At 38.8% G+C, this 24,998-nt stretch overlaps 1 protein-coding gene across 2 annotated transcripts in view; it reads right to left on the bottom strand.

Moving 5' to 3' along the window:
- MDM1 (Mdm1 nuclear protein) overlaps window positions 1-24,691 on the bottom strand; it is a 39,918-nt gene extending 15,227 nt beyond the window's left edge. Inside the window, exons 1-9 of one of the 2 annotated variants that reach the window (XM_028156474.2) lie at window positions 24,559-24,691; window positions 23,452-23,566; window positions 19,492-19,862; window positions 18,117-18,251; window positions 10,303-10,470; window positions 8,678-8,781; window positions 8,497-8,596; window positions 1,102-1,131; window positions 595-770 (exon numbers count right to left, since the gene is read on the bottom strand). In XM_028156474.2, the coding sequence (XP_028012275.2) occupies window positions 595-770; window positions 1,102-1,131; window positions 8,497-8,596; window positions 8,678-8,781; window positions 10,303-10,470; window positions 18,117-18,251; window positions 19,492-19,862; window positions 23,452-23,566; window positions 24,559-24,576 (1,217 nt within the window). In that variant the 5' untranslated portion in view covers window positions 24,577-24,691. The remainder of the gene's footprint in view (window positions 1-594; window positions 771-1,101; window positions 1,132-8,496; window positions 8,597-8,677; window positions 8,782-10,302; window positions 10,471-18,116; window positions 18,252-19,491; window positions 19,863-23,451; window positions 23,567-24,558) is intronic. The other variant, XM_008148767.3, reaches the window with a different exon arrangement.
- Window positions 24,692-24,998: the final 307 nt, after the last annotated feature.

Genomic DNA, 24,998 nt, shown 5'->3' with positions numbered 1-24,998 from the left:
TTTCCAGACATTACTAAAGAACAGGTTTTGTGATGAACTTAAAATCAGATGTCACATAATTAGAATTTATAGTTCAATTTGGTATGTGTGACTATATTAATACACTGTAACAACTAAAAACTATTTTATTTGCTACAAATCAATGTGCTATTTCTCTTATAAAAAGTTAGATCATTTCACTTTAAAGCCCAACACAGCAGAGAATTCTCCCATAGAAGTAGGCCCTAAGTTCCATATTAACATGGAAATTTATTAATAAATGATAATGGATATGTACTAATAGCTTACTTTTAAAGTTCTTTTACATCTGCTGTATAATCATCCCTATTCTATTTTTAATTATTAACAAGGGACATTATAAAATCCAGTCTTCCAGATTTACATTATGTATTATTTATACACAAGTGTTTAAAGCGAGTATGTATGGATTTATTTTTCAGAAAGTAAACTAAAAATAATAAAATATAATATATGGCAGGCATATCTCCATTTAAGTAGAAGATGAATTTTGAGTAGTATGTCATTTACCTATTTAATTCCATGATCTACATAAGCTACAGCATACTTTTTCACCACACACAAAGAACATCTCACCCAGCAAGATCTAGTGCTCTAATGTTACTGCTAATGGTTCCTTCTGAGCTCGTGTTCGAGGAGACATCCCACCAACTGTTGTTATCAGACAGAATCTGATTCAGATGGTCCCGAGAAAAATGTGTGCCCAGAACCCGTTTCCTATAAAATTCAGCCTTCTCTCGAAGTTCTTTAACCTACACAGAAGAATTAAGACATCATACATTACTGTAAATGCTCCTTTGCCAACATCACCAAGTAGCATATCAAAGACATTGCGCACATACAACCAGAGACCAAAGAGAAAGGAAGGCAGAAATAGCCACATATGTTTATCAAATTATGTGAATTTTTAAGCAGAAATTAAAACAGTCAAGCTAAAGCACAATGCAGTTATTTCAAGCCAGCACATAGGGAGAAATCTGTAGCAGCTAAGAAAAATATTGACACCTCCTTCTTATTTCAACTGAAATTACACAAGTACTCTATGCATTATTACAGTTTTTTAAAAACTCAAAAGCAACGAACCTCTGCATACCACATGGCATTTAGAGAACCCTAGGGGAGAAATACAGAAACATACTTAATGACAGGTTAATACCATAAATGAATATTAATGGGAATCAATGAAATACCTATTATTCTTCCTTCTAAATATAGGTACCAAACTTGTCAACCAAATTTTTCGGTATTTTAGTAATATTTAATTCAGTAACCAAGATATGTTAATATAACTTCAAAAACCAGCCACATTATTGCATGGCTAAGATGCTGTCCATGACAGGTAACCTAATTAATATTCCTATTTCCTTACTCTGGGACAATTGCTAAAATGCCTCAACCCCCTAAGCCCTCGTTTTAATTTTCTAGTTTTATAAATAGTTACTATCAGTATAGAAGCCCCCAAAATAGTAATTGTAATATATTCAACAAAGTGGCAGAATACAAAAAACCTTTTGATGAACTATACAGCGATCTGAATTCCCTAATATACAAATAACATATTTGCATATGAAATGAACTCTTACCCTCCTTTGAAACTCTTTCATTTTATATATCATACTGCCACCTACTGGCTTCCATAAATATAAGTCCATAATGTAAAAACATAAATTATTTTAAATCCTATTTAAAATCATCTGTTAAATGTTATAAACAATGTTACCTCAAAAAAAATTAAAGTAAAATAAAACAATATTTATTCTCAAAATAGGTCGACCTAATTTTTTTCTATCGTAAAGATCAAATGTAAGCATTCCATCTGGATACTGTCTGATTAAATTGCTTTGCTTTTACTTAAAGACAAAAAAAGCAAATACTAAAACTTAGCATTGGAGAAACATATCCTCAACTCCTTACCAAGACACTACAGAATTCAAAGAAAAATTGTTATATCTCTAGTGAATTAGCCAAAGTCCAAGGACAACATCTGCCATGGCATAAGAAACCATATAAATGCTTTAATGAACCAATCCTGAAACATTACTAAAGGATAACTCAAAATATTGTTTTCTTCACTGCCCAAAAAATTGAGCCATGTTCATTTCTGTCAACGCCTATACTTTGAAGAATATTACGAGTATAGCAGATCCTTAATTTGGTTTAGTTCACCATTGTTTCATTATAACATTGATCAGATGCCATAGGAATGTAACTCTTTTGTTTATATCAATTAGCATATGGTAAACTGGCTTCATTATATGTTGTTTTGCTTAAAGTCACAGAGCCCATCAATGATATTAAGTGAGGACTTACTTAATAGTGGTTTTTGCATTTAACAGATAGAACTGAGACACATGAGTTAAGTCTGTTGAATTATTATCCAAGGCATTCTGAATGCACTAAAACCTTGTTATAATGTACCATGATATAATCCAGATTTTATTTCTAATACATACCCCATGTTTCAAATGTTTCATGGCTACTCCTAATGACTCCTATTTCTCTGCCCCTGGATGACTACTAAAATGTCCCAACCCCCTAAGCCCAAGTTTTAATTTAGTTTTATATATAGTTACTATCAGTATAGAAGCCCCCAATGAGAGTCACAAGGTTTCCCTCTCAAATTCCTCAGCATTCCTTGGAATCAACAGAACCTCAACTTTTAAAAAATATATTAAATATATACTAGTTTTTTAATCCCACAAAATAGTAATTGTAATCCTAAATAATAAAAGCCTAATATGCTAAGTTAGGCTTAACCTCGTCCATTCAACCAAAGTGTAATATGCTAATGATACGCTAAGGCTGCTCAACCAGTCACTATGACGTGCACTGACCATCAGGGGGCACAGTCGACCAGTTGACCAGTCGCTCCAACAGGTAAGTTAGCTTGCTGCTGGTGTCCAGCCGATCATGAGTGAGCGAGACATGCTGGACACACCCTGGAGCCCTTCCGCAGTCCCTCCCCAGCTGGCCAACCTCCCACATCCCTCCCGGCCCCGATCGTGCACCAGTGGGGTCCCTCAGCCTGGCCTGCACACTCTCACAATCCAGGACCCCTCGGGGGATGTTGAGAGCCGGTTTGGCCTGACAGCGGAATCAGTTGCTATGACAGCGGAACAACCGGTTGCTATGATGCGCACTGACCACCAGGGGGCAGACGCTCAACGCAGGAGATGCTCCCTGGTGTTCAGTGCGCTCCCACAGGGGGAGCACAGCTCAGTCAGGAGCCGGGCTCACAGCTGGCAAGTGCAGTGGTGGTGCCGGGAGCCTCTCCCGCCCCCACAGCAGCACTAAGGATGTCTGACTGACGGCTTAGGCCTGCTCCCCGCGGGAGTCGGACATCCCCCAAGGGCTTCTGGACTGCGAGAGGGAGTAGGCCAGGCTGAGGGACCCCCCGCAAATGCACAAATTTCGTGCATCAGGCCTCTAGTATATGATAAAATCTGCTGGCCTTACACTGATTCCTCCTCTGTGTTCTTAAAGCCTTTGGTGTATATCCCCATTAGTACTTCTTTTATCCTACAGGAATTAATTGCTAGTGTCATTCTCTCCCATTAACCTATGAACTCCTTGAGGCAAGGAAGAATGTAGCATTTAAACATTGTTTCAACAACCTGTCCTGAGTGTGGACTATGTGCTCCACCTGAGCTTAAAGACTGGTAGCCAAAGATAAGCAAGAAAGTCCCTGTACTCAATGTGCTCAATTTGGTAGAGGAGTAAACCTCCTCCTCTATGATAATTTATTATCGTAATATTAGTATGGTTTATGCCATAATAACCAAATGAGATATAAGTGGAAAGAATGGATCAAAAGGGGGACTATAAGTCCTATACTGTGTGTAGGGTGGAGTGGAAAGGAACAGCGAAGAAGGCTGCGTTCTATCCACGTGGGAGGACCTTACTATTTGATAAATGAAAGGATGGATGAATATGCTCTCCATGTACACAGTGATCCAGTTTTATTTGACATCAATTTTTTTAAAGAAGGGAGAAGAGATACAGAAATAAAGAGATACAGTAAAACTTTGGTTTACTGTTCTATTTGTTTCTGACATTCAAAACAATGTTTCAAATTTACTTTATCAGCAATCTTTATTAATAATTTTAGTGTTATGTTTTATAAATACATAATTTTAAACTTCTATAATCCTAAACTAAGATAAAAATTAGGAGGTTGAGCCCTGGCCAGTGCAGTTCAGCAGTTAGAATGTTGGCCCTCAACAGCACATACCTCAATTGCAGGCTCGATCCCCAGCCCAAGATTGGGGCATATGCCAGAGGCAACAAATGGATCTCTCTCTCACATTGATGTTTCTCTCTCTCTGTCTGTTCCCCTCCCTTCCACTCTTTCTAAAAATCAATGGAAAAATGAACAACAACAATAAAAATCAGGAGGTTTATATCTCGTAAGGCGTTCTACTAGAGTTTTAAAAAATCGATGGTGTGTACAAAATATTAACCTTTTGCACTCGGATGTCGAGTGTGACTCGACACGGTTAGCATCGGTAGCAGCTCGTATGTCAAATTGTACTGAATGTATCAATAATTTGAAATATAAAAAAATCCAAATAAATAAGTTTGTATGAAAATAAACTCCAGTTTTTTATTCTACTTCTGCGCTTTGTAAAATCTGGGGTATTTAAAAAATTAAATCCCGAGTAGAATAAAGGAATTGAGAAAAAAAGCAAGCGAGTGCAAAGGGTTAAGAAAAATCCTTACAGCCAAGAACCCGAGGCACTAAAAAGGATATAAATAAACCAATCCAAACTCAACTGAAACAACACACACATCTTTTTCCAGGTAATGTCATCAGATTACATGATATAATAAACACTATGAGTAGAATGTTTTCATTTCTGAGTTTATTTTCCCCAACTAAGAATTTAACTAAATCACTTAAAATCTATATACAGAAAATTCAAACTTATAAAACCAGGGGAAAAATATAAAAACTCTCTTTTTCCAAAAATCATCCCCCAAAAGTAAGGAGGCATCATCTTTATATCTAGTAGTCCTTACAATGTCTGTCAAATTATAGAATGTGGAACTTTATCTTAAATAAAGTCCTATCTGTGAAACACATTAAAAATAATTTACCCAGAGAACAAATTGATGGTCAGGAAATGGGAGGGGGTTGGGTGAAAAGGTGAAAGTGATTAAGAAGTACAAATTGCCAGTTATAAAAAGTCACAGGGATATAAAGTATAGCATAGGGAATATAGTCAGTAATCTATATATATAAAAACCTAAGCAACCGTTCGTTTGTTCGACCAGTAGCTATGATGTGCACTGACCACCAGGGGGCAGACACTCAACACCCAGACATGGAAACATGGAACAGACTGATGAATCTCAGAGGGAAGTGGGGAGGGGAGAGGGCAGGAAGAAATTAACCAAAGATCTTATATGCATACTGGAGGCCCAGTGCAGGGATTCTTGTACCAGAGGGGTCCCTCTAGTATTATAACTACTAGAGGCCCGGTGCATGAAAATTCATGCACTGGAGCGGGGGGGGGGGGGGGGGGGCCCTCAGCCTGGCCTGCCCCCTCTCACAATCCAGGAGCCCTCAGGGGCAGGAGACGACCTGGCGATCACACTCCTGCTGTTGCCACTGCCGGCAGTGCAAGCCTCGGCCGGCCCTGGTTACCTGAGCCTCGGGCAGCCGCCATCTGAGGCTTGCCTGCGCCTCAGGCCAGCTCTGGGCAGCTGGGAAGTCACCATCTGAGGCTTGCCTATGCCTCGGGCTGGCCCTGGGTGCCTGGGGGGCTGAGGGGACTGGGCGCCACCATCTTGTGGCTGTGGGCGCCACCATCTTTGAAGACATGGCAGTCAATTAGCATATTCCCTCCTTATTGGTGTGGGCACCACCATCTTTGTGAGGGAGTGATGGTCAATTAGCATATTCACCCTTTATTAGATAGGATGTATGTTCATTTCATAAGGTATACAAATGTCTCATCACTATGTTGTACACCTGAAACTAATACTGTATGTCAACTGTAATTATTTAAAATTTTTAAATTATCTTAATGTAATTTGAATTATTAGATTATCTAACAGTCAAGAAAAAAGGAAATTTAACATGGATTTAGTAGCTATTCTGAGGAAAGGCGCTAACAATTACGATTGCTGGTTATTATTAAAGACAATCCTTTAAGTGAGCATTTTCAAAACAATACTTATATTATGGAGATAAGAAATATACAACCACTGGACAAATAAAACCAACTACCTTAATGTTATATGACTAGATACTTGGGACTTAGAATACAATATCCAATGACTAGACTATAAATAGATTTTAAAAGTAATATCTCAAACAACATAGAAGAAAATGAAGATGATATATGGGCTAGAAAACTGTAATATGATTCAAAAAAATAAGTTAACATTCTAAGATAACAAAGTAATTGACGTCCAAGTGCACTGATGAGTATCAATAACATTCCTTCATTAAATGTTAGGAGTGGAAAAATAAAGGAGTACCTTATGTTTAGACACTTAACATACAGTAAATGCCTTCCAGTAGGAAAAAAAAACAACAAAACAAAACCTAAGATATAAAAAAAATGTGGCCACATTAAAGTCTGTGGCCTGGTTATAGACTTTTATCACCATCAGTGATCACTGCCCTCTTTACTAAAAATTCTTATTCTTTTCTAACTCAATTTACTTTTTGAATAATTTTGCTAATAAAGGTCAAGGCAAACTATACTACTATTTAAATATTTATCACCACTAATGGCAATTAATGAAACAAACTCCCCCCCAAAAGTCACACCAAGGTATCATATTAGGAAACCTTGAAAAGACAGTTCTTTTATTAACAACAAAAATGTTCTCGTCTATCAGGGCAGCATAAGGACTATCAGACATAAGGATCCCCTTAGTCCATTAAGATCTGATGTCTAAATACCAACTCATCTTAGTTTAAAGAAGTCTCAGAGACTAAGATAATTTTTCCAAAACAAGGAGCTTCTCATGAACCAACCTAGTGAAACACCTAAAAAATAGGACAGGTGGGCCCTCACTGGTTTGGCTCAGTGCATAGAGTGTCGGCCTGTGGACTGAAGGGTCCCAGGTTTGATTCCAGTCAAGGGCACATGCCTGGGTTGTGGTCTCCATCCCCAGTAGGGGGCATGCAGGAGGCAACTGATCAGTGATTCTCTCTCATCACTGATATTTCTCTCTCTCCCCTCTCTCCCTTCCTCCATGAAATCAATAAGAAATACATTTTTTTAAAGAAACAGGACAGGTGGAACGGCTGACACCACACAGTCCTCTATGGCCACATTCTGTGTCCTGCCTTTGCCCCCAGCTTTTCCTCATTCCCCACCCCATACTCCTTCAATACAGAGCTCCTCACCAAGGTCTGGCATGGTTATAAACTGCTCAATGCACATATTTTTAACTTGATCTCACCAGAGTGAATATATAAATTTTTCCCCCAATAATAATCTGGAACAGCTTCAAGCTTTGTCTCTTACTCTGACTGTATTGCCTCTGAGCCATGTTCAAGTAGGGAAGTAGAGAGCAGCAATGGTGGAAGGAATCAAGTAACCTCCTGAAACAACATTCCGAGCATAGAAGTCACTGGAACATGAATCTGGGAGCTAACAGTGCAAAAAAGCCAGCAAGCAACTCAGAGTGCCAACGCCTTACCCCAGAAGCTGATGACATGCAATTGTTAGCCATGGTTTTAAGTATGGAATTAAATAAAAGATTCATTCCCCATCCAAATTACTCCTCTCTTTACAATGATAGGGGGAGGAAGTATTTACTGATGTATAACCTAAACTAATATGTTTTAATTTAGCTAATTCACACAGAAAAGGCAGAAAAACCTCAAGATGTGGTTTAAAAGATGCTAACCATAACAACCAAAAAAGCTCCACTGTTTATCCTTTGACTATAAGAAGTTAGTACTAAACTAGCACTTAATAATTCAAGGATTACTCTTTCCCTTATACCTTTCTTTAGGATTCTCAGAATTTCCCCCATATGTCAGGGTATCCTGACATCATAACTCAAACCTCTATCAGCACAGGCCACTCCTTGCCTGTACTTACAGACTGTAATGGTACATAATGATAGGAGCTACCACTGTCAGACAAACTAATCTAGAAAATTAATTAATCTTCAGTTGCAAAGGTAGAAGTCTGGATGTTATAAAATAATCAAATATATCATACCACAATTCTATAAACTGACTTTATTAACACAACCAAATATTGACTGTAAAAATATTTTTAACTTTAAAGACTTTATAATAATCAATTATTATTATCTAAGGAGCTAGTTGGTGTTTTTAAAAAGTAAACACACTGATAAATTATAGCCTAATACATACAACTTTAAGTTCCTGATACTTTTATTGCTATTATTGTATCATACATCTTTATATTGTCTCTATTACTAAATCTATTACTGATAAAGGCTCAAAGAAAATGAAGGCTTACTGAGCTTACGTAGACTCACCTGATTTGGTATATTTTCCTTCACTTGTGTCCATGCCCCAGCTTTATATAAATACTGGGCTGGGCTCAGAAATTTTGCTCTATATTCAGAATTCACCTTCCTAACAGAAAAGAAATAAGAGTAAATATTTCATCATGCCAATCATCTAAATACTATGGTATTTATCTTATAAAATACGTACCCAAGCCTTTGATGTTTCCAAGGAGTGAGCTTCTTTTTAAGCTGGTTTAAGTCTTTTGATTCCATTTCTGCTTCTAATTTTAAAGAATTGTCTGTTTTATTACACTAAAATGAAAAAATTTAAAAGCATATTATAAAGTTTACTTGAATACTGTGTTACAATTTTGTTTTTAGAAAAAAGCTTTAACTACTAAAGATAACATAGAAATCACAAGAAATCAACAAAGAAGTTTTGAAATTAGTATATCTGATTAGTTTTTTGAAGTATAGCTCAGGATATAGTTTCATTTTCTAACAATTAAAATTTTAGCTCCTTGGCTAGAAAAATAATTTGAATTAACAAATAAATACCAAAGTAAATAAACTTTTTGTTACTACCTTTTGAGCAGTGATCTAACATTTGCCCTTGATACTCTAAATTTATATTTAGTTATGTTATAGTAATTAAATATAAGACCCCAATTAATAAGTTACTACATTGCTTTACTTAATAACTTAATCACTCTTTTTTCTCTCCAAGAACAACATAGGCCCCAAAAGTTTTACTTTTAGTCATATAATTTCTATTTTTAGAACCCAAAAAGCATCAGGTATAATATAGGACTTATACCCAATCTATAATAATAAAAGCATAATATGCTAATTAGACCGGATATCCTTCTGGACGACCTTCCTGACGAAGCTGGGGCTGTGAGGGAAGCCCAGGTCCCAGGTGCCTGCTGGCGGCCGGAGGGAAACCCAGGTTCGAGGGAAGCCGGTGCCAGCAGCCAGGGGAAGGAAGGCCTACTCTTACACAAATTTCGTGCATTGGGCCTCTAGTTTACTTATAATTTACAATAATTTCAACCTGATGCTGCAACTTAAATAGCTATAATTTCACAGAGAAGCAGGTGCTTGTATATCCTGAGTTAAAGCATGTGAATTACACTGGCTATAATTTGGCATGCTAAAACTTTGATATAAAATAAATATGTTGAGCTGGTGTGGCTCAGTTGGTTGGGCACTGTCCAGTGCACCAAAAGGCTGCTGGTTCAATTCCTGGTCAGAGCACATGCCTGGGTTGTAGGCTCAATCCCCAATGGAGAGCATGCAGGAGGCAACCGATCAATGTTCCGTTCTCACATCAATGTTTCTCTCCCTCCCTTAACATTCCTCTCTCTCTCTCTAAAAAATCAGTGAAAATATGTAAAATATAAAATAAAATACTAGTGTGTATGTGTGTTTATGTTTTATTTCCATTATTTAATTTCAAGTATGTGTTTCTGTTACTGCTGTTACCTGTGAAGCCCACATCACTGAAAGGTCAATCATTTGATATTAGACATAGCAGACTTACCTGCTGTATTTGTGAAGCATTCATCACTCTGTATTACATTTAGCTATTTTCACTTCTGTCTCCCCAATAGCTCAAGAACTGCTTAGAACTTAGCATAGTTATCATTGTATTCTCAGTAGCTACCCAGTGCCCAGTTCCTACTAAGTGCTCAATGAATCTGCCATTTAATGAACAAACAAATGCCTTAATGAACTAGCAAATAACAAAAATGCCAAGTAGTGGTAAGTGAAAGAAAAAAATGTGAGAGTCTAAAATGAGGATTTTGTTTTATTTAAAGAGTTGATGAATACCTTTTTTTCAGGAGATACTGTTTCAAAATGTCCGTTTTCTTTCAAATCATTTCTTAATTTCGGTTCTTTCACAGGAGACAAACCCTTGAAATTTCTTTTGTATTCACTTTCATGGATTATTGAGTTACCTTTGAATTGTGGAACAAATTTGCTTTTATTGTGGAAAACCTTAAAACAAAAATTAGTTTAGTTTCATTTTTTGTTGTTTAATTATACAGAACTCAGTTTTTCAATAGCTTAAAATTTTTCACGCACAAAGTTGAATCACGGAAAATAAAAACGGCCAAATTATATATGACTCTGTAATTTCATTTCACATGTCTAAATAAAATCCAAAGGGCAACAAAAGCAGAAATAGAGAAATGAGATTGTATCAAACTAAAAGCTTTTGTACAGCAAAGAAAACAACAGAATGAGAGACAATGTATGAAATGGAAGAAAATATTAGAACCTTAGATCTCATAAGGGGTCAATATTCAAAATATATTCAGGAACTCAACACAATAGCAAGAAAACAATCCAATTTAAATATGGGCAAAGGGACATAAAAATAGACAAATAAATAAGTGCTGGCAAGGATATGGAGAAAAGGGAACCCTAGTGCACTGTTGGTGGGAATGCAGACTGATGCAGCTACTATGGAAAACAGTCTGGAGTTTCCTCAAAATATTAAAAATAGAACTGTCTTTGACCCAGCAATCCCACTTCGGGGAATAGACCTAAATTAGAGGCCTGGTACATGAGATTCGTGCACTCAGGGGGTCCCTCAGCCTGGCCTGTGCCCTCTCTCAGTCCAGGAGCCCTTGGGGCAATGTCCGACTGATGGCTTAGGCCTGCTCCCACCTAAGCTGTTAGTCAGACATCCTTAGAGCTGCCGCGGAGGCAGGAGAGGCTCCCACCACCACTGCTGCGCTCGCCAGCCGTGAGTGGTGAGCCTAGCTTCTGGCTGAGCAGCACTCCCTCTGTGGGAGTGCACTGACCACCAGGGAGCAGCTCCCGCATTGAGCGTCTGCCCCCTGGTGGTCAGGGTGCGTCATAGCAACCGGTCGTTCCGCCGTTCAGTCAATTTGCATATTGCCCTTTTATTATATAGGATATCCTGAAACACCAATCAGAAAGACTATGTGTTCCCCTATGTTCATAGGAGTGTTATTTATAATAGCGAAGATCTAGAAACAGCCCAAGTGCCCATCAGTAGATAAGTGAATAAAAAACCTATGGTACATTTTACACAATGAAATACTATGCAGTTGTACAAAAGAAGAAACTCTTACTCTTTGTGACAGCGTGGATGGATCTGGAGATTATTATGCTAAGTGAAATAAACCAGTCAGAGAAAGACAAATACCACGGGATCTCACTCATATGTGGAATCTACTGAACAAAATAAACTGATGAATAAAAGAGAATTAGAGTCATGGGTACATGAAACAGACTGACAAATGTCAGAGGGAAGGTGTGGGAGGGTGGGTGGGTGGGAAGAGATCAACCAAAGAACTTGTTGATTGGACAATGAGCAAAATAAGCAAAATGTTTATTTTTAGCTTAAGTGTTTTAAGCTACATACTAGATGTAATAAATGAATTCGGCAATGTAGCAGGATACAAAATTAACACAGAAATTGATGGCATTTACCATTTCAACAAAAAAAGTTTATTCCTAAAATAATGAGGAATAAACTTAACCAAGGAGGTAAAAGACTTGTACTCAGAAAACCGGAGGGCATTGAAAAAAGAGATAGAGGAAGATATAAACAAGTAGAAGAATATACTGTGTTCATGGATTGGTAGAATTAACATCATTAAAATGTCCATACTACCCAAAGCAATCTATAATACCAACGGCATGTTTCACAGATCTAGAACAAATACTCCAAAAATGTATATGAAACCAAAAAATACCCTGAATAGTCACAGCAATCATGAGAAAGGAGAACAAAGTTGGAGGGATCACAATACCAGATATCAAGTTATACTACAAAGCCACTGTAATCAAGAGTCTGGTACTGGCCAAGAACAGGCATACAGATCAATGGAACAGAACAGAGACCCCAGAAATCACCCCAAGCCATTATACTCAATTAATTTTGACAAAGGAGGCAAGAACATACAATGGAGTAAATACAGTCTCTTTAATAAATAGTGTTGGGAAAATTGGACGGACATAGGCAAAAAAATGAAACTAGACCACTAATTTACACCATACACAAGAATAAACTCAAAGTGGATAAAAGATTTAAATGTAAGTCATGAAACCATAAAAATCCTAGAAGAAACCATAGGCAGAAAAATCTCAGCCATCTCTGATAGCAATATGTTTGTGGATACATCTCCTACGACAAAGGAAACTAAGGAGAACATAAACAAATGGGACTACATCAAAATAAAAAGCTTCTGCAGAGCAAAAGAAACCATCAACAAAATGAAAAGGAAGCCCATTATATGGGAGAACATATTTGGCAATGATACATCTGATAAAGGGTTAATATCCAAAATATATAATGGAACTTATACAACTTAACAAAAGGAACACAAACAATCCAATTATAAAATGGGCAAAAGATCTAAACAGACACTTCTCCAAAGAAAACATACAGATGGCCAAGAGACATATGAAAAAATGCTCGAAGTCAAACAAAATAAACTGATGAAAAAATAGATCCAGAGACATAGAAGCATGGAACAGACTGTGGAATCTCAGAGGGAAAGTGTGGGTGGATGGGTAGGTGGGAAGAGATCAACCAAAGAACTTGTATGCATATATACATAACCCATGGACACAGACAATAGGGTGGTGAAGGGCAGGGGTAGGGGTGAGGAGCCTGAGGTTGGCTAGAAGAGGTCAATGGGGGGGAAAAGGGGATGTATGTAATACTTTCAACAATAAAAATTTAAAAAAAATTCACGAGTATACATCATAGTCTAAAAAAAATCCTATTTTCAAAAAATATATAACAGGGAAAATGTCAAAATACAGCATATCATTAAGTTTAAATAAAAAGGTCAGGATATAAAATTATATGTAGAATATAAGAGACCCGGTGCACAAAATTCATGCACTTGGGGGTGGAGGGATCCCCTCAGCCCAGCCTGCACCCTCTCATAATCTGGGACCACTGGCTCCTAACCGCTCACCTGCCTGCCTGCCTGATCGCCCCAACCACTCTGCCTGCCTGCCTGATCGCCCCTAACTACTCTGCCTGCCTGCCTGATCGCCCCTAACCACTCACCTGCTTGCCTGATCGCCCCTAACTGCTCACCTGCCTGCCTGATCACCCCTAACTGCCTCTGCCTCGGCCCCAGCCGCCAAGGCTCCATCTGGAAAGACATCGGGAATGACATCTGGAAGGTCATTCGGCTGTCCGGTCTAATTAGCATATTAGCTTTTATTATTATAGACTAGAGGCCCGTTGCATGATATTTGTGCAAGAATAGGGCTTCCTTCCCCTGGCTTTGCTCCTGGCCACCTGGGAGCCTGCAAGTCCTCACTCCCGGCCAGAGCACTGCTCCTGTAGCTCCCTCTGCTCTCCCTCCTCCCCCTCATAGCAGGCGTCCCGCCCCTCCCAGCCTCTCTGCGCCTGCATATGCAAACTAACCCACCATCGGCAGCTTAATTTGCATACTCACTCCTGATTGGCTGTGGGCGTAGCTGAAGGGTTCAGGCCAAGCTGAGGGACTCCCCGCCCCCGCAAGTGCACAAATTTCATGCACCAGGCCTCTAGTGTGTGTGTGTGGATGTGTGGTGTGTGTGTGTGTGTCTGTGTGTGTGTGTGTGTGTGTGTATATGCTCAGAACAAGGCTAAAAACACATTGAAATATGTACAATGATTATTTCAGTAATCATTTCAGAGGGGTGATTTTAAGTGTTCTTGCTTGTATACTTTGTTATATATTTACATATTCAGGATATTAATCTTTTATAATATTTCTATAATATTTTACATTTATGCAGTTATGTAAAATTATGCATGTTATATATATAAATGAAAATTGAATATAACATTTTAAATATTAAAATAATTACAGAGAAACCCGAATTCTATACAGCAAAGGAAACCATCAACAACAACAAAACTTACGAAATGGGAGAAAATATTTGAAAATCATATATTAATAAGGGATTAATATATAATAATAGGCCGGTCAGTGTGTGGCTCAGTGGATGTAGCATCAGTCCATGCACCAAGAGGTCACTGGTTCGATTCCAGGTTAAAGCACATATGGGCTCAGTTCCTAGCAGGGGGCCTGCAGGAGGCAGCCAATTGATGTTTTACTCTCATGGATATTTCTATCTCTCTCCCTCTCCTTTCCTCTCTCTAAAATCAACAAAAACATATTGTAAAGTAGGTATATAATAATAATAGAACTCATACAACTCCAAAGAAAAAAACCCCAATTCAATTAAAAATGGGCAGAGAAACTGAATAGACATTTTTTTCAAAAAGGACATACTAATGGCCAATGGGTATACAAACAGATGATCAACATCATTAATCATCAGGGAAGTGTAAATCGAAACCACAATGGGACAATTACCTCACATCTGTTAGAACTGTTATTATCAAAAATACAAAAGATAAATGTTGGCAAGGATGTAGAGAACCCTTGAACACGGTTGGTAAGAATGTAAATTAGTAGAGCCATTATGAAAAACAGTATGGAGGTTCATCAAAAAATTAACAACAGAACTACCATATGATTCAGCAATTTCATTTGTGGGTATATTTCCAAAGGAATTGAAATCAGTATCTTGAAGAGATATCTGCACTCCCTTGTTCATTGCAGCATTATTCACAATAGCCAAGATATGGAATGAACCTAAGTGTCCATCCACAGATGAATAAATAAAGAAAATGTGGCATGTATATACAATGGAATATTATTCAGCCTTAAAAAGAAAAGAAATCCTGTCATCTGCAACATGGATGTACCTGGAGAACATGTGCTAAGTGAAATAAGCCAGGCACAGAAAGACAAATACTGCATGATTGTACTTACATGTGGAATCTATAAAAGTCAAACTCATTGAAGTAGAGTAGAATGGTGGTTGCCAGGGGCCAGTGGGTGGGGAAAATGGGAATATATTGGTTGAAAGTCCAAAGTTTCAATTACGCAGGACAAATAATTTCTGCAGCTCAAAAGTATAGCATGGTGACTATAGCTAATAATACTGTATTGTATACTTAAAACTTGCTAAGAGGGTAGATCTCAGCATAAAAAAAAATGTTCTCACAATAAAAAAAGGTAACTATGTGAAGGGATAGATGTGTTAGTTTGATTGTGGTAAACATTTCATTACATATGTACACATAAATATATCATTTTTGTCAATTATACCTCAATAAAACTGGAAATAAATCTGAAGATCAACTTTCTATATTCATTACTACTATGTTCTGAATAATAGCTATTATAATCAAAATAATGCTTAACCCAAGAAAAATAATGCACCATATCTTTTCTATCTTTTCTCCCCAAAGTCTCACATCCGTTTGGTAATGGAATTCATAGAATAGACATCTATATATATAAAAGCCTGAGCAACCATTCGACCGTTCAACCGTTCGAAAAGTAGCTATGACACGCACTGACCACCAGGGGGGAAGAGGCTCAATGCACAGGCATGGAAGCATAGAACAGACTGATAATCTCAGAGGGAAGGGGGGAGATTAATCAAAGATCTTATATGCACACTACAGGCCCAGTGCATGGATTCGTGCACTGGTGGGGTCCCTCAGCCTGGCCTGCGGGAACCAGGCCAAAACCAGCAGTCTGACATCCTGCAAGGGTTCCTGGATTGCAAGAAGGCACAGGCCAGGCTGAGGGACCCCACCGGTGCATGAATTCATGCACCGGGCCTCTAGTATTTTAATAATATGAACATAGAAATTAGCTTTACAAGGCAACTCTATAGTCAGCTCTACCATTTTTCCCCCTCGACATGTAATTTTTTCTTCCTGCAATAGAAAATGCTTAACATTTTGAATGTCTGGTATGTTCATTTCTTCAGTTTTTGTTTCTTTGCTTATTTTTAGTTTAAGGCAAGGGAAAAAGTCACATAATTATTATGTTCCTATTTTTAAATGTTTCCTTTTATCCTTAATACTTCATAATATGGTTTCCATTTTATGGTATATTACTGTTTACCAGGAAAGCAAATGAAAAAGATAGAATTCTCAAATAATATTATTTCTTTATAACTCTGAATACTACATCTTCATAGAAACTGAATCCAAACAGTGTATCTTTTTAATATACAATATAATCTCAAGTACTTATCTGCCAAATATTGCTTACTCCTTTACATATTAATATAAGACATCCTTTCAGAAAACAGGAGTCTGATGAACAGAACTAAACAGCTCCTGTAGAGGTTCCCATCAGCAAGCATTTCATTTCTTTAAAGAGCTCTTCAGTCCACAGACCCTGAAACTGATATGCTTTGAAGTAACAAAGGGTATTTGCTTCCCCCCAAAATTATTTGGAAACCTCATAATAAAAGCAATAAAACTACTATAGTATTGCTAGTGATTTACATTATACTTCTAATCCTATGAAAAAAAACATTTCTATACAATAGTCTCATTGAAATATGTAAAAGTTGTTAATGGTACTTTAATTGGAATCATCTATATTTTAAAGGTGATATACTCTATAAAAACGGAAGAATTTACAATTCTTAGGTATTAAGTAATTTTTAGGTACACTTACTATCCAAGAATACTAGTAAGCCAGCAAAAGTATTGATCCTACTTACTAGGTTCATAAAGGGTATATATCATTTTATATTATTTTATATGTTCCTAAAATGTTATATAAATTTCAGGTATTTTAAAAACTGAATAACAAGTAAATAAGCCCAAAACTTCCACAATATATAAATCACTGGTATTATCTTAGTGTAAAATGATTTATGTTCTTGCCTAGCTAAATCTAACTATCTTCTCAGTACTTAGGGGTTTATAGTGAATGTTGCAATACAAGAGAAAATGAATGTGAGGATGTGTAAAGAGAAGTGTGTGCGTGTGTATGTGTGTGTGTGTGTGTGTGTTTATATGAAGAAAAACACAAAGATGAGGAGAAACAAAAGTCTGAGCTGTCATGAGCCTCTGAGAACATTCTAAATGGCAGTATTTCCTACCTAGGTCTAGGAGTACGTTTAAGAACGTAAAGAGTTAAGAGCCTAAGAACTGTCTAGAAGATGACAGGAGTAAAACAAGAGTATTTATTGGTTATGGTAATCCAATACTAAAATTGTGTAAGGGTACAATGAATCTAATATCACATTTAGTCATCCTTATAGCTTTTGAATTTTATAAATGTTGTTAACTGTGAATTCCTATTACTGTTCCTTTAATAAAAAGATAAAATTGTATATCTTCTGTTAATATCAAGATATTTTATATTTATTAAAATAAATATCCGAAGCAATTATGCCTTTCTTACAGGACAAAAAACATGTAATATATTAGTCGACTAAACACATTTTAGAATAAAACCAAGTTAATTTTTAAATAAATAAAAGAACTCACAGCATGCAAAAACTTATTATTTGAGAAAAAAGTTCTCATTACCCCTGTCTCATATTTAGCATATATAATAGATATGGCAACAATGATCATCAGTAGCCTAGGACAATATAATATGAATCACAAGTAATCAAATAATTTTAGCAAGACTCTCATTTTCACTTCTCTAGAACCTACCTCCAGGCCTACTTAAGTATCTAATTTCTTTTAGCAATTAGTTCTATGTAAATCTACATAACTAGATTAAATGATGATATTCAAAAATATATTACATCCATTAAACTACCTGATTGGCTGCAAAAACTGGAGCAGTTTCTTTAGGGGTCTTCCAAACAAACTGCCTTTGATATTCAGAATTTCTCAAGACATTTTGTGAAGGAACAACAGTCAATCCAGCTTTCTTCTGCAGAAATCTATCCAACTGTTAGGGGAAAAACAATCCCACCCAAAGTCATTAAAAATTTCCATTCAAATTTTTCTTTTTTACTGTGGTTAAAAAACATAACATGAAATTCACCCTTAACAAATGTTTAAGTCTACAGTACAGCATTATTAATGATATCCACATTGTTGCACAACTTTTCTCAACTGATAATCTACCTTTTAAATTGTCAATCTATTTAAAATTCCTTTAATACTGTCAAGAAAGTATTATGCATCTCAGAAAAAGATTAAAAAGTCTCAGTTCCTTCCTACCAATTATTTTTAATTAAATCTATTACTGAGAAATAACAGCCTCTTGCTTCACCCACACATTGCTTCTGGGACACCACTTCCCCCTGTTAACACATCACCTTCCTTGATTCCCCTATGCACCCTGGTTTTCACAGGCCATGGATTCTTCTCCAGCACTTCTAAATGCCTCTCCGTGGTTCCAGTCAGCAGTGCACATGAAATGGGGAAGAAGCACAGTGCAATGGAGAAAAACGTGGGAGGCAGTGAGTTGTCTGCACAGGTCCCTGCAGCCTCTGCTTATGTGCTCGCAGGGACCTTCTGCAGGCCAGCTATGACATAAGAGAGAACTGCAAGATCTTTGAGATCCAGCCAAAACTCTCCTTTCTTTTGCATTTCATCAATTGAGATTCTGTTTGTTTTTTTCTTCCTGGTATACAATAATAAATTGAAAAGAGCCTAAGTAGAAGTCAGCTCACCATCCCTGCCAGAGGTAATGACCTACTCCCCTTCTCTGTCTCAACTTGATCTCTCCCTTAGGACTCAGGTACTGATATATGATGAATAAAATCCAGAAGCAAGCTGTCCACGCAATGAAGAAATACCTTAGTATAACCAGTACAAAGTGACTATTAAGAATAGAGAAGGCAGGGGAGGATGGAGGTGGGGAATAAGAGATCAACCAAAGGACTTGTATGCATGCAAATAAGCATGATTAATGGACACAGACACTAGGGACGTGAGGGCATGTACTGGGGGGTGGGAGTGATGAGAAAAGGTCAATGGGGGAAAAAGGAGACATATGTAATACTTTAAACAATAAAGAATTAAAGAAAAAAAGAATAGAACTAATTCACAATAAAGTCAATATCTTGTTAACTATGCTATAGAAAACTACAGAAAAATTTTAAGCATTAAATAATACTGAAATGATGAAATCTACAAAAACATTATATGCTTTTGTAAGGAAATACAGTGAATGTACTTACCCTATTATCTTTTTTTTCTGAGAGAAGCTTGGTACAACTGTCCTGTTCTACATTTTCATTAACTGGTATGTGGTTTATTATTGCATCCGTATTATTTTCCACGATATCTGAAGCCCTTTCCGCTCTGGAGTCTGGAGAGTGACACGTGGTTCTCTTGGGAACCTTGGTGGCTTCTAGTGCAAGAACTCTTTCTTGGTTAACATCTCTTTGTTCTGCCCCTTGTGTTTCCAGTGCTTCTGGGGCTTCAGGTTCTGGTGACACAACCACACTGTTCTCTGAGGTAGCTCCATTCCACTCAAGAAATTTTGAAATCTGTGGGTCATGGTGAGGGACTCTTCTTTTTGAAATAAAACTTGGCTCTTTTGTGATTCCTACAAAATATAGTATACACAAGTAGCAGATACCAAAGCATAAGGTTACAAAGACAACTTTTAATAACACTTATAAGAGGAGAAATGAAATATAAAATTCAGCTGAGAATCTAAGCATAGTTTTTCAACATAAAATCTTTAATTTTGCTTTAAAGAAATATTACAAGTTTGACCACAAAAAATATTAAAATTGGGGTCACAATGTTCAAGTTATCCTCACACAAGTCACTAGAATCACAACGTGATGGGCCTGGCAAGTCAAGCAGCACATGCTGCTCCGTTTCTAATTTCTTTCCTGTGCTACTTAACAGAACAATGGGCCCTGGTACTGTCAAAATTTGGAACTTTTCACAAAGCTTCTCTTATGCAGAGCAGACCAAGATGAGAAGGGATGAGATGTCATTATGATGGATCTTGGTTCTACATTTGCCTTGATTTCCTGAGAATTAAAGAGAATGAACCCTTTTAACAAGAGCTAAGATACTATTTCTCTATATTTCTGTCTGGCAACAAATGTCCAAAACCTTAACCTGCTGCGAGGTAAGAGGAGCTCGGTGGAATGACAGACACTAAGATACTGCCCCAGTTTGGTGCCATTCTTTATATAGAAAGAAGATTGTACAGAGTGAGGAAGAAAGATAGATTAGAAGGGAAGGGAAGGGAAGAGAAGGAGGAGGAGGACAGAAAATCCGGCATGAGGTAAAAACAAAACAAAAAAACACCATAGTTCTTTAGCCTCTATCGTAGATGTTCCAACCACTGGCCACAGACAGAGTCCCCATCCTTTCCAGGCTTCCCTAAACCAGTGGTCTTCAAAATGGGTGCATATATGTCTGGAGGCATATATAGGTATTCTGCAGGTGGGGGGAGAGGGTAAACAGAAATGGGCAGCTCAAGGAAATCATTTTCCAGATGCTAACTTCCATATGTTACTTCCTGACACTGATCTGCCTAAGAGATGCACCTGCCATTTGTAGTTTTATTTCCCACCACACCTTTCATAATCACCCCTTTCCCACTTCACAAAAGAAAGACACTTCTCAACCAGCCTCGGGGAATAAAAACTATCTCATGGGTAGAGAAGGAAAACAAAGGAACAATTCAAGAAAACATAAATCCTGGCAGCAAAGCAAAGAAGGCAGAGATTAGAAATAACAAAGGAGCCACGCCTTACTTCACCCAGCTCCACATCTTTTCCATCTACCTATCTTAAATTAAAATTCAGGTGTGGAGGGTCATCAAGTGAAATGAATATATGCATATTAACACATTTATTTGGATTGAAAAGTTAGACCTCTTTTTTCTCACAGAAAATAATTTTGATTATTTTTGCCAAGGACTAACTTTACCAATTATCTATGATGAACATTTACCATAAACTGAATGAGCTAAATTGGAAGCTCCAATTTTAACAAAACATATGTAAAATACATGTACAATAATTAATATACCAGAAATCACATTTTTTAAACTTTTTCATACTTATGATAAAAAATTAAATACCAACTTAAAAATGTGAAGGAATATAAAGACCTTTTAAGTTCTTTTAGGGGTATGAAAGCTTGAAGTTTGAAGCCCACTAGACTTCTCTCTGCTTTAACACAGACAGGCGCTTCTGGTAGAAGAACAAAATAAATGGAGAAGATTTTCAAATGGCCTGCCCTTATCTCCCAGCACCAGCAAAAACACACTATGGGGAAAAAATACACTTGTTAACAAAACACCCAGCCAGTCCTAGTTAACACTACTGTTGTTCCTGGCAAACCTCCCACTTTCCTTTATGAACATCCTGGAGTTCTCACTCAGGCCTCCCCCTTACCTAATACTCTCCATTAACATGCCTCCCTAGACCATTCCTCCTTTTATAATATACTAGAGGCCTGGTGCACGACATTTGTGCACTGGGGGTGGGTCCCTCAGCCCAGCCTGCGCCCTCTCGCAGTCAGAGACTCCTCAGGGGATGTCCGCCAAGGGGTCCTTGGCGCTGCTGCGGAGGTGGGAGAGGCTCCCACCACCACCCCTGTGCTCCTCAGCTGTGAGCCTGGCTTCTGGCTGAGTGGCGCTCCCTCTGTGGGAGCACACTGACCACCAGGAGGCAGCTCCTGCATTGAGCATCTTCCCCCTGGTGGTCAGTGCACATCATAGTGATCAGTCATTCCACTGTTTGATCGATTTGTATATTAGCCTTTTATTATATAGGATCATTCTCCAAAGTATCATTTCATTACTTCTCAACCCTCAAACATACCTCATCTAAGTTAAAAGGACATGGAAGCAACTATTTGGTTACCCAATTTCTCTCTAGACCCTCCGTGGAGCATCCACACTATAAGAGATTTATTTTGGATTCTTATCTAATCAAATTTGTGGGACTTCTGATCATTTGGAGAGGATTATGAGCAACACCCTGCCCAAGAAACAGGGACATCCAGCCTTTGAAGTCAGGTTCTGGGCAAAGGATTCCGACACTTCAAAGGATCCCTAAAAGAGCCACCCTTCCATTTAACTCTTCCCTTTATTTCCCAAACCTAATCCTGGAAACACTCTCATTTCACTAATTTCCCCGGCCTGGCACCCACTCATAAGCCTTTCCTTCCCCTGGCTCAAAACATCTAACATTTGAGGAACTTATCTACCACATATCAGGCACTTTCACATATGAGGCACCAAGCATTCATCTGTAGGTATGGGTCTGGCCCTTAACAGGCAACAGCTCATTTACTCCCTCCCAGCAGTTCTGTGCAATGGGCTTCCTAAGTCTCACTTGGTGAAATAGGCCAAATTTTCCCCAAGGTCTCACAGCTAACGTGGATTCAAACTCAGGCTTATTCATTCATTCAGAAATTAGTGTTAATAAGAACTAGAGTGTGTCAGGTACTGCGTGGTAACTAGGTGGTGAAGACAGACTGTCAGACAAAGCGCTGCTCTGAGATTTTATACTCTAGTGAGGGAGAATAAGTAAGCAGGCAGAATAAAGTCAGTCTCTTTCCCCGCTGCCACACTCGGGAAACCTTGGCCCAGGGCTCTGACTTCCTTGGTATGAAGGGAGGAAACATGTATGATGACAAGAGTGTGGCCTCTGAACTCATGGTTTTGAACAGTACAGACTTGATTTCAAATCCTGGTCCCATCATTTACTAGCTGTGAACCTTGGGCAACATAATCTATCTAAGCTTCAATTCCTCAATACCTTGGGAATACTCCTCCCCAGGCTCGTCTACTCTGTCTTCATATATCAGCTCAAATGGCGAATCTAAAGTATATTTCCTCCGCTCCATCCCTCCCCAAAGTTATCTATCATGCTCTCCTACAATTTTAAAAAACAACCTGAAATCCCCTAGCTTACTTAATAAGTTACTTATTCTGCTCTTCCCTACACTTAAGGGTCTTTGTCTAGTTCGAGGCTATTTCCCTAGAAGCTAGGAATGGTCCTGGCCTCTAGTAAATCCTAAAAAAAATATGTGTTATATAAACGAATGCATAAGTCAACCAGGCCAACTGATCCAATGCTTCACAATTTTTTAATCATTTTGCAAACTTACCCCAAGGCTTATTCAAGTAAAAATGACTATTCATTTCCCCAACTTACCTAATTGATCTGATCTAAGTCCAGCCCATGGGGACCTTCGACCCACTGAGGGATTACAGGACTCTGATAAGTATGACTTTTTCCACAGAAAGTTCCTCTGGTATTCACTCAGCCCCTGTAATGCAAAGTACAATTTGAGTACAATGTAAGTAATGAGCGTTGTTTTAAAGAAGGCATCAGTAAAAATCATTTCTGAACCTCTAAAAGGTTTGCAAGACTTAAGATTGACAGTTAAACAAAGAAGAGCTCCTTAACAATAGCTAATATTTACCCGGCCCTGTGCTAAGCAGTTCACATGCTTTCTATCCTTTAATCCTCACAACCACTTGAGGCAGACGCTAGCAGGGATCTGAGACTCAGAACATCTACCCTTCCGCCGGCTGCCCGATCCCAAAGCCTGAGCTCTTCTCTAATGACAGTGACAATCGAAAGCCTCACCACTATAATTATCCTAAAGAAGGCCTCGAGGAGTACACAATATTATCATGTATTATGCCTAGTACCTTTGAAAATGTTGTCCAGTCAATTGAAGAAAGACAAATCCCCCTCCCAATCTGGATACAAGTCCTTAAGGCACAAAGCTAAGGCGGTCAGGGTTTGTGGACAGCTTGGTCAAGCGTCCTGTTGAAGGGTGCTTGACCCTCTCAGCTGCCTAGAAATGTTAACGAACCAAATGCGCGACGACGAATAATGTGAATTTCTCACACCCCGTCTTCATCCTGTCAAGGTCCCATTTCTCAAGCCTTTAAAAGATATACGCACTTTAAAAGTTTTAAAGGGGGGGGGGGCGTTAAATGCTCAACTGGGAGGTGGGCCACAAGTGTCCCAATCTGAAGCCCATGCTACGGTGCTCTCCCTCCCGAACCCATCTCAACACCATCTAACGGGACCACATGGTAAGTCGGGAGTGAGTGCGAGCGGAGAGGGAGCTAGGAAAGCGGAGACGAGCATCCTCCAGAGCTGTGCCAGGCAGGCAGGCTCGGAGGCTGGCAGGTTCTGCGGGGGCCGAGAGGCGCGGCGCAGAAAGCCAGCGAGGCCGCCACGCCTCGCACCCGCCCCGCCATGGCTCCCCCCATCAGCCTTCGGGCCCGCGGACCCCGGCCTCACCTTGAAGCGCACCGGCATGTCGCCCGGCCCTGGAGCCCCCCGCACCCCGACAGTTAACGGGACCAAAAGCCCCGAGGGGGCGGGGCAACAACAGTCGGTTTCCTAGCAAAACCCTGGGCCCGGCGTCCCCGACTACGCGCCGGCGCATTCCGCGCTTCCCTCCTTGAGCCCTGTCGCTCTGCCTTTCCCCGCCCACTCGGAGGCCTAAGAACCAATAGGAATTTGGAAAACTGCTTGCCGTCATTAAGATTTCACCAATCGGTGCCCGGGAGGGGGACTCCCGCCTCCCGTGACAAATCCCGAGGGCTAATAGAGACGGCGGGCGGAGGGCCGGCCAATGAGGTTCCCAGAACTGCGGTGGGCGGGGCCCCGCGGGAGCTTCGTCTTGAAAACAGCTCACAGGCTGCAAGTATCGCGGTTCCCGCGCAACAATGGGGGTC

Source organism: Eptesicus fuscus, chromosome 7, assembly GCF_027574615.1.
Source record: "Eptesicus fuscus isolate TK198812 chromosome 7, DD_ASM_mEF_20220401, whole genome shotgun sequence".
NCBI lineage: Eukaryota > Metazoa > Chordata > Mammalia > Chiroptera > Vespertilionidae > Eptesicus > Eptesicus fuscus.
Note: the sequence above shows the minus strand (reverse complement) of the source record. Positions and strands in the feature narration are given on the sequence as shown.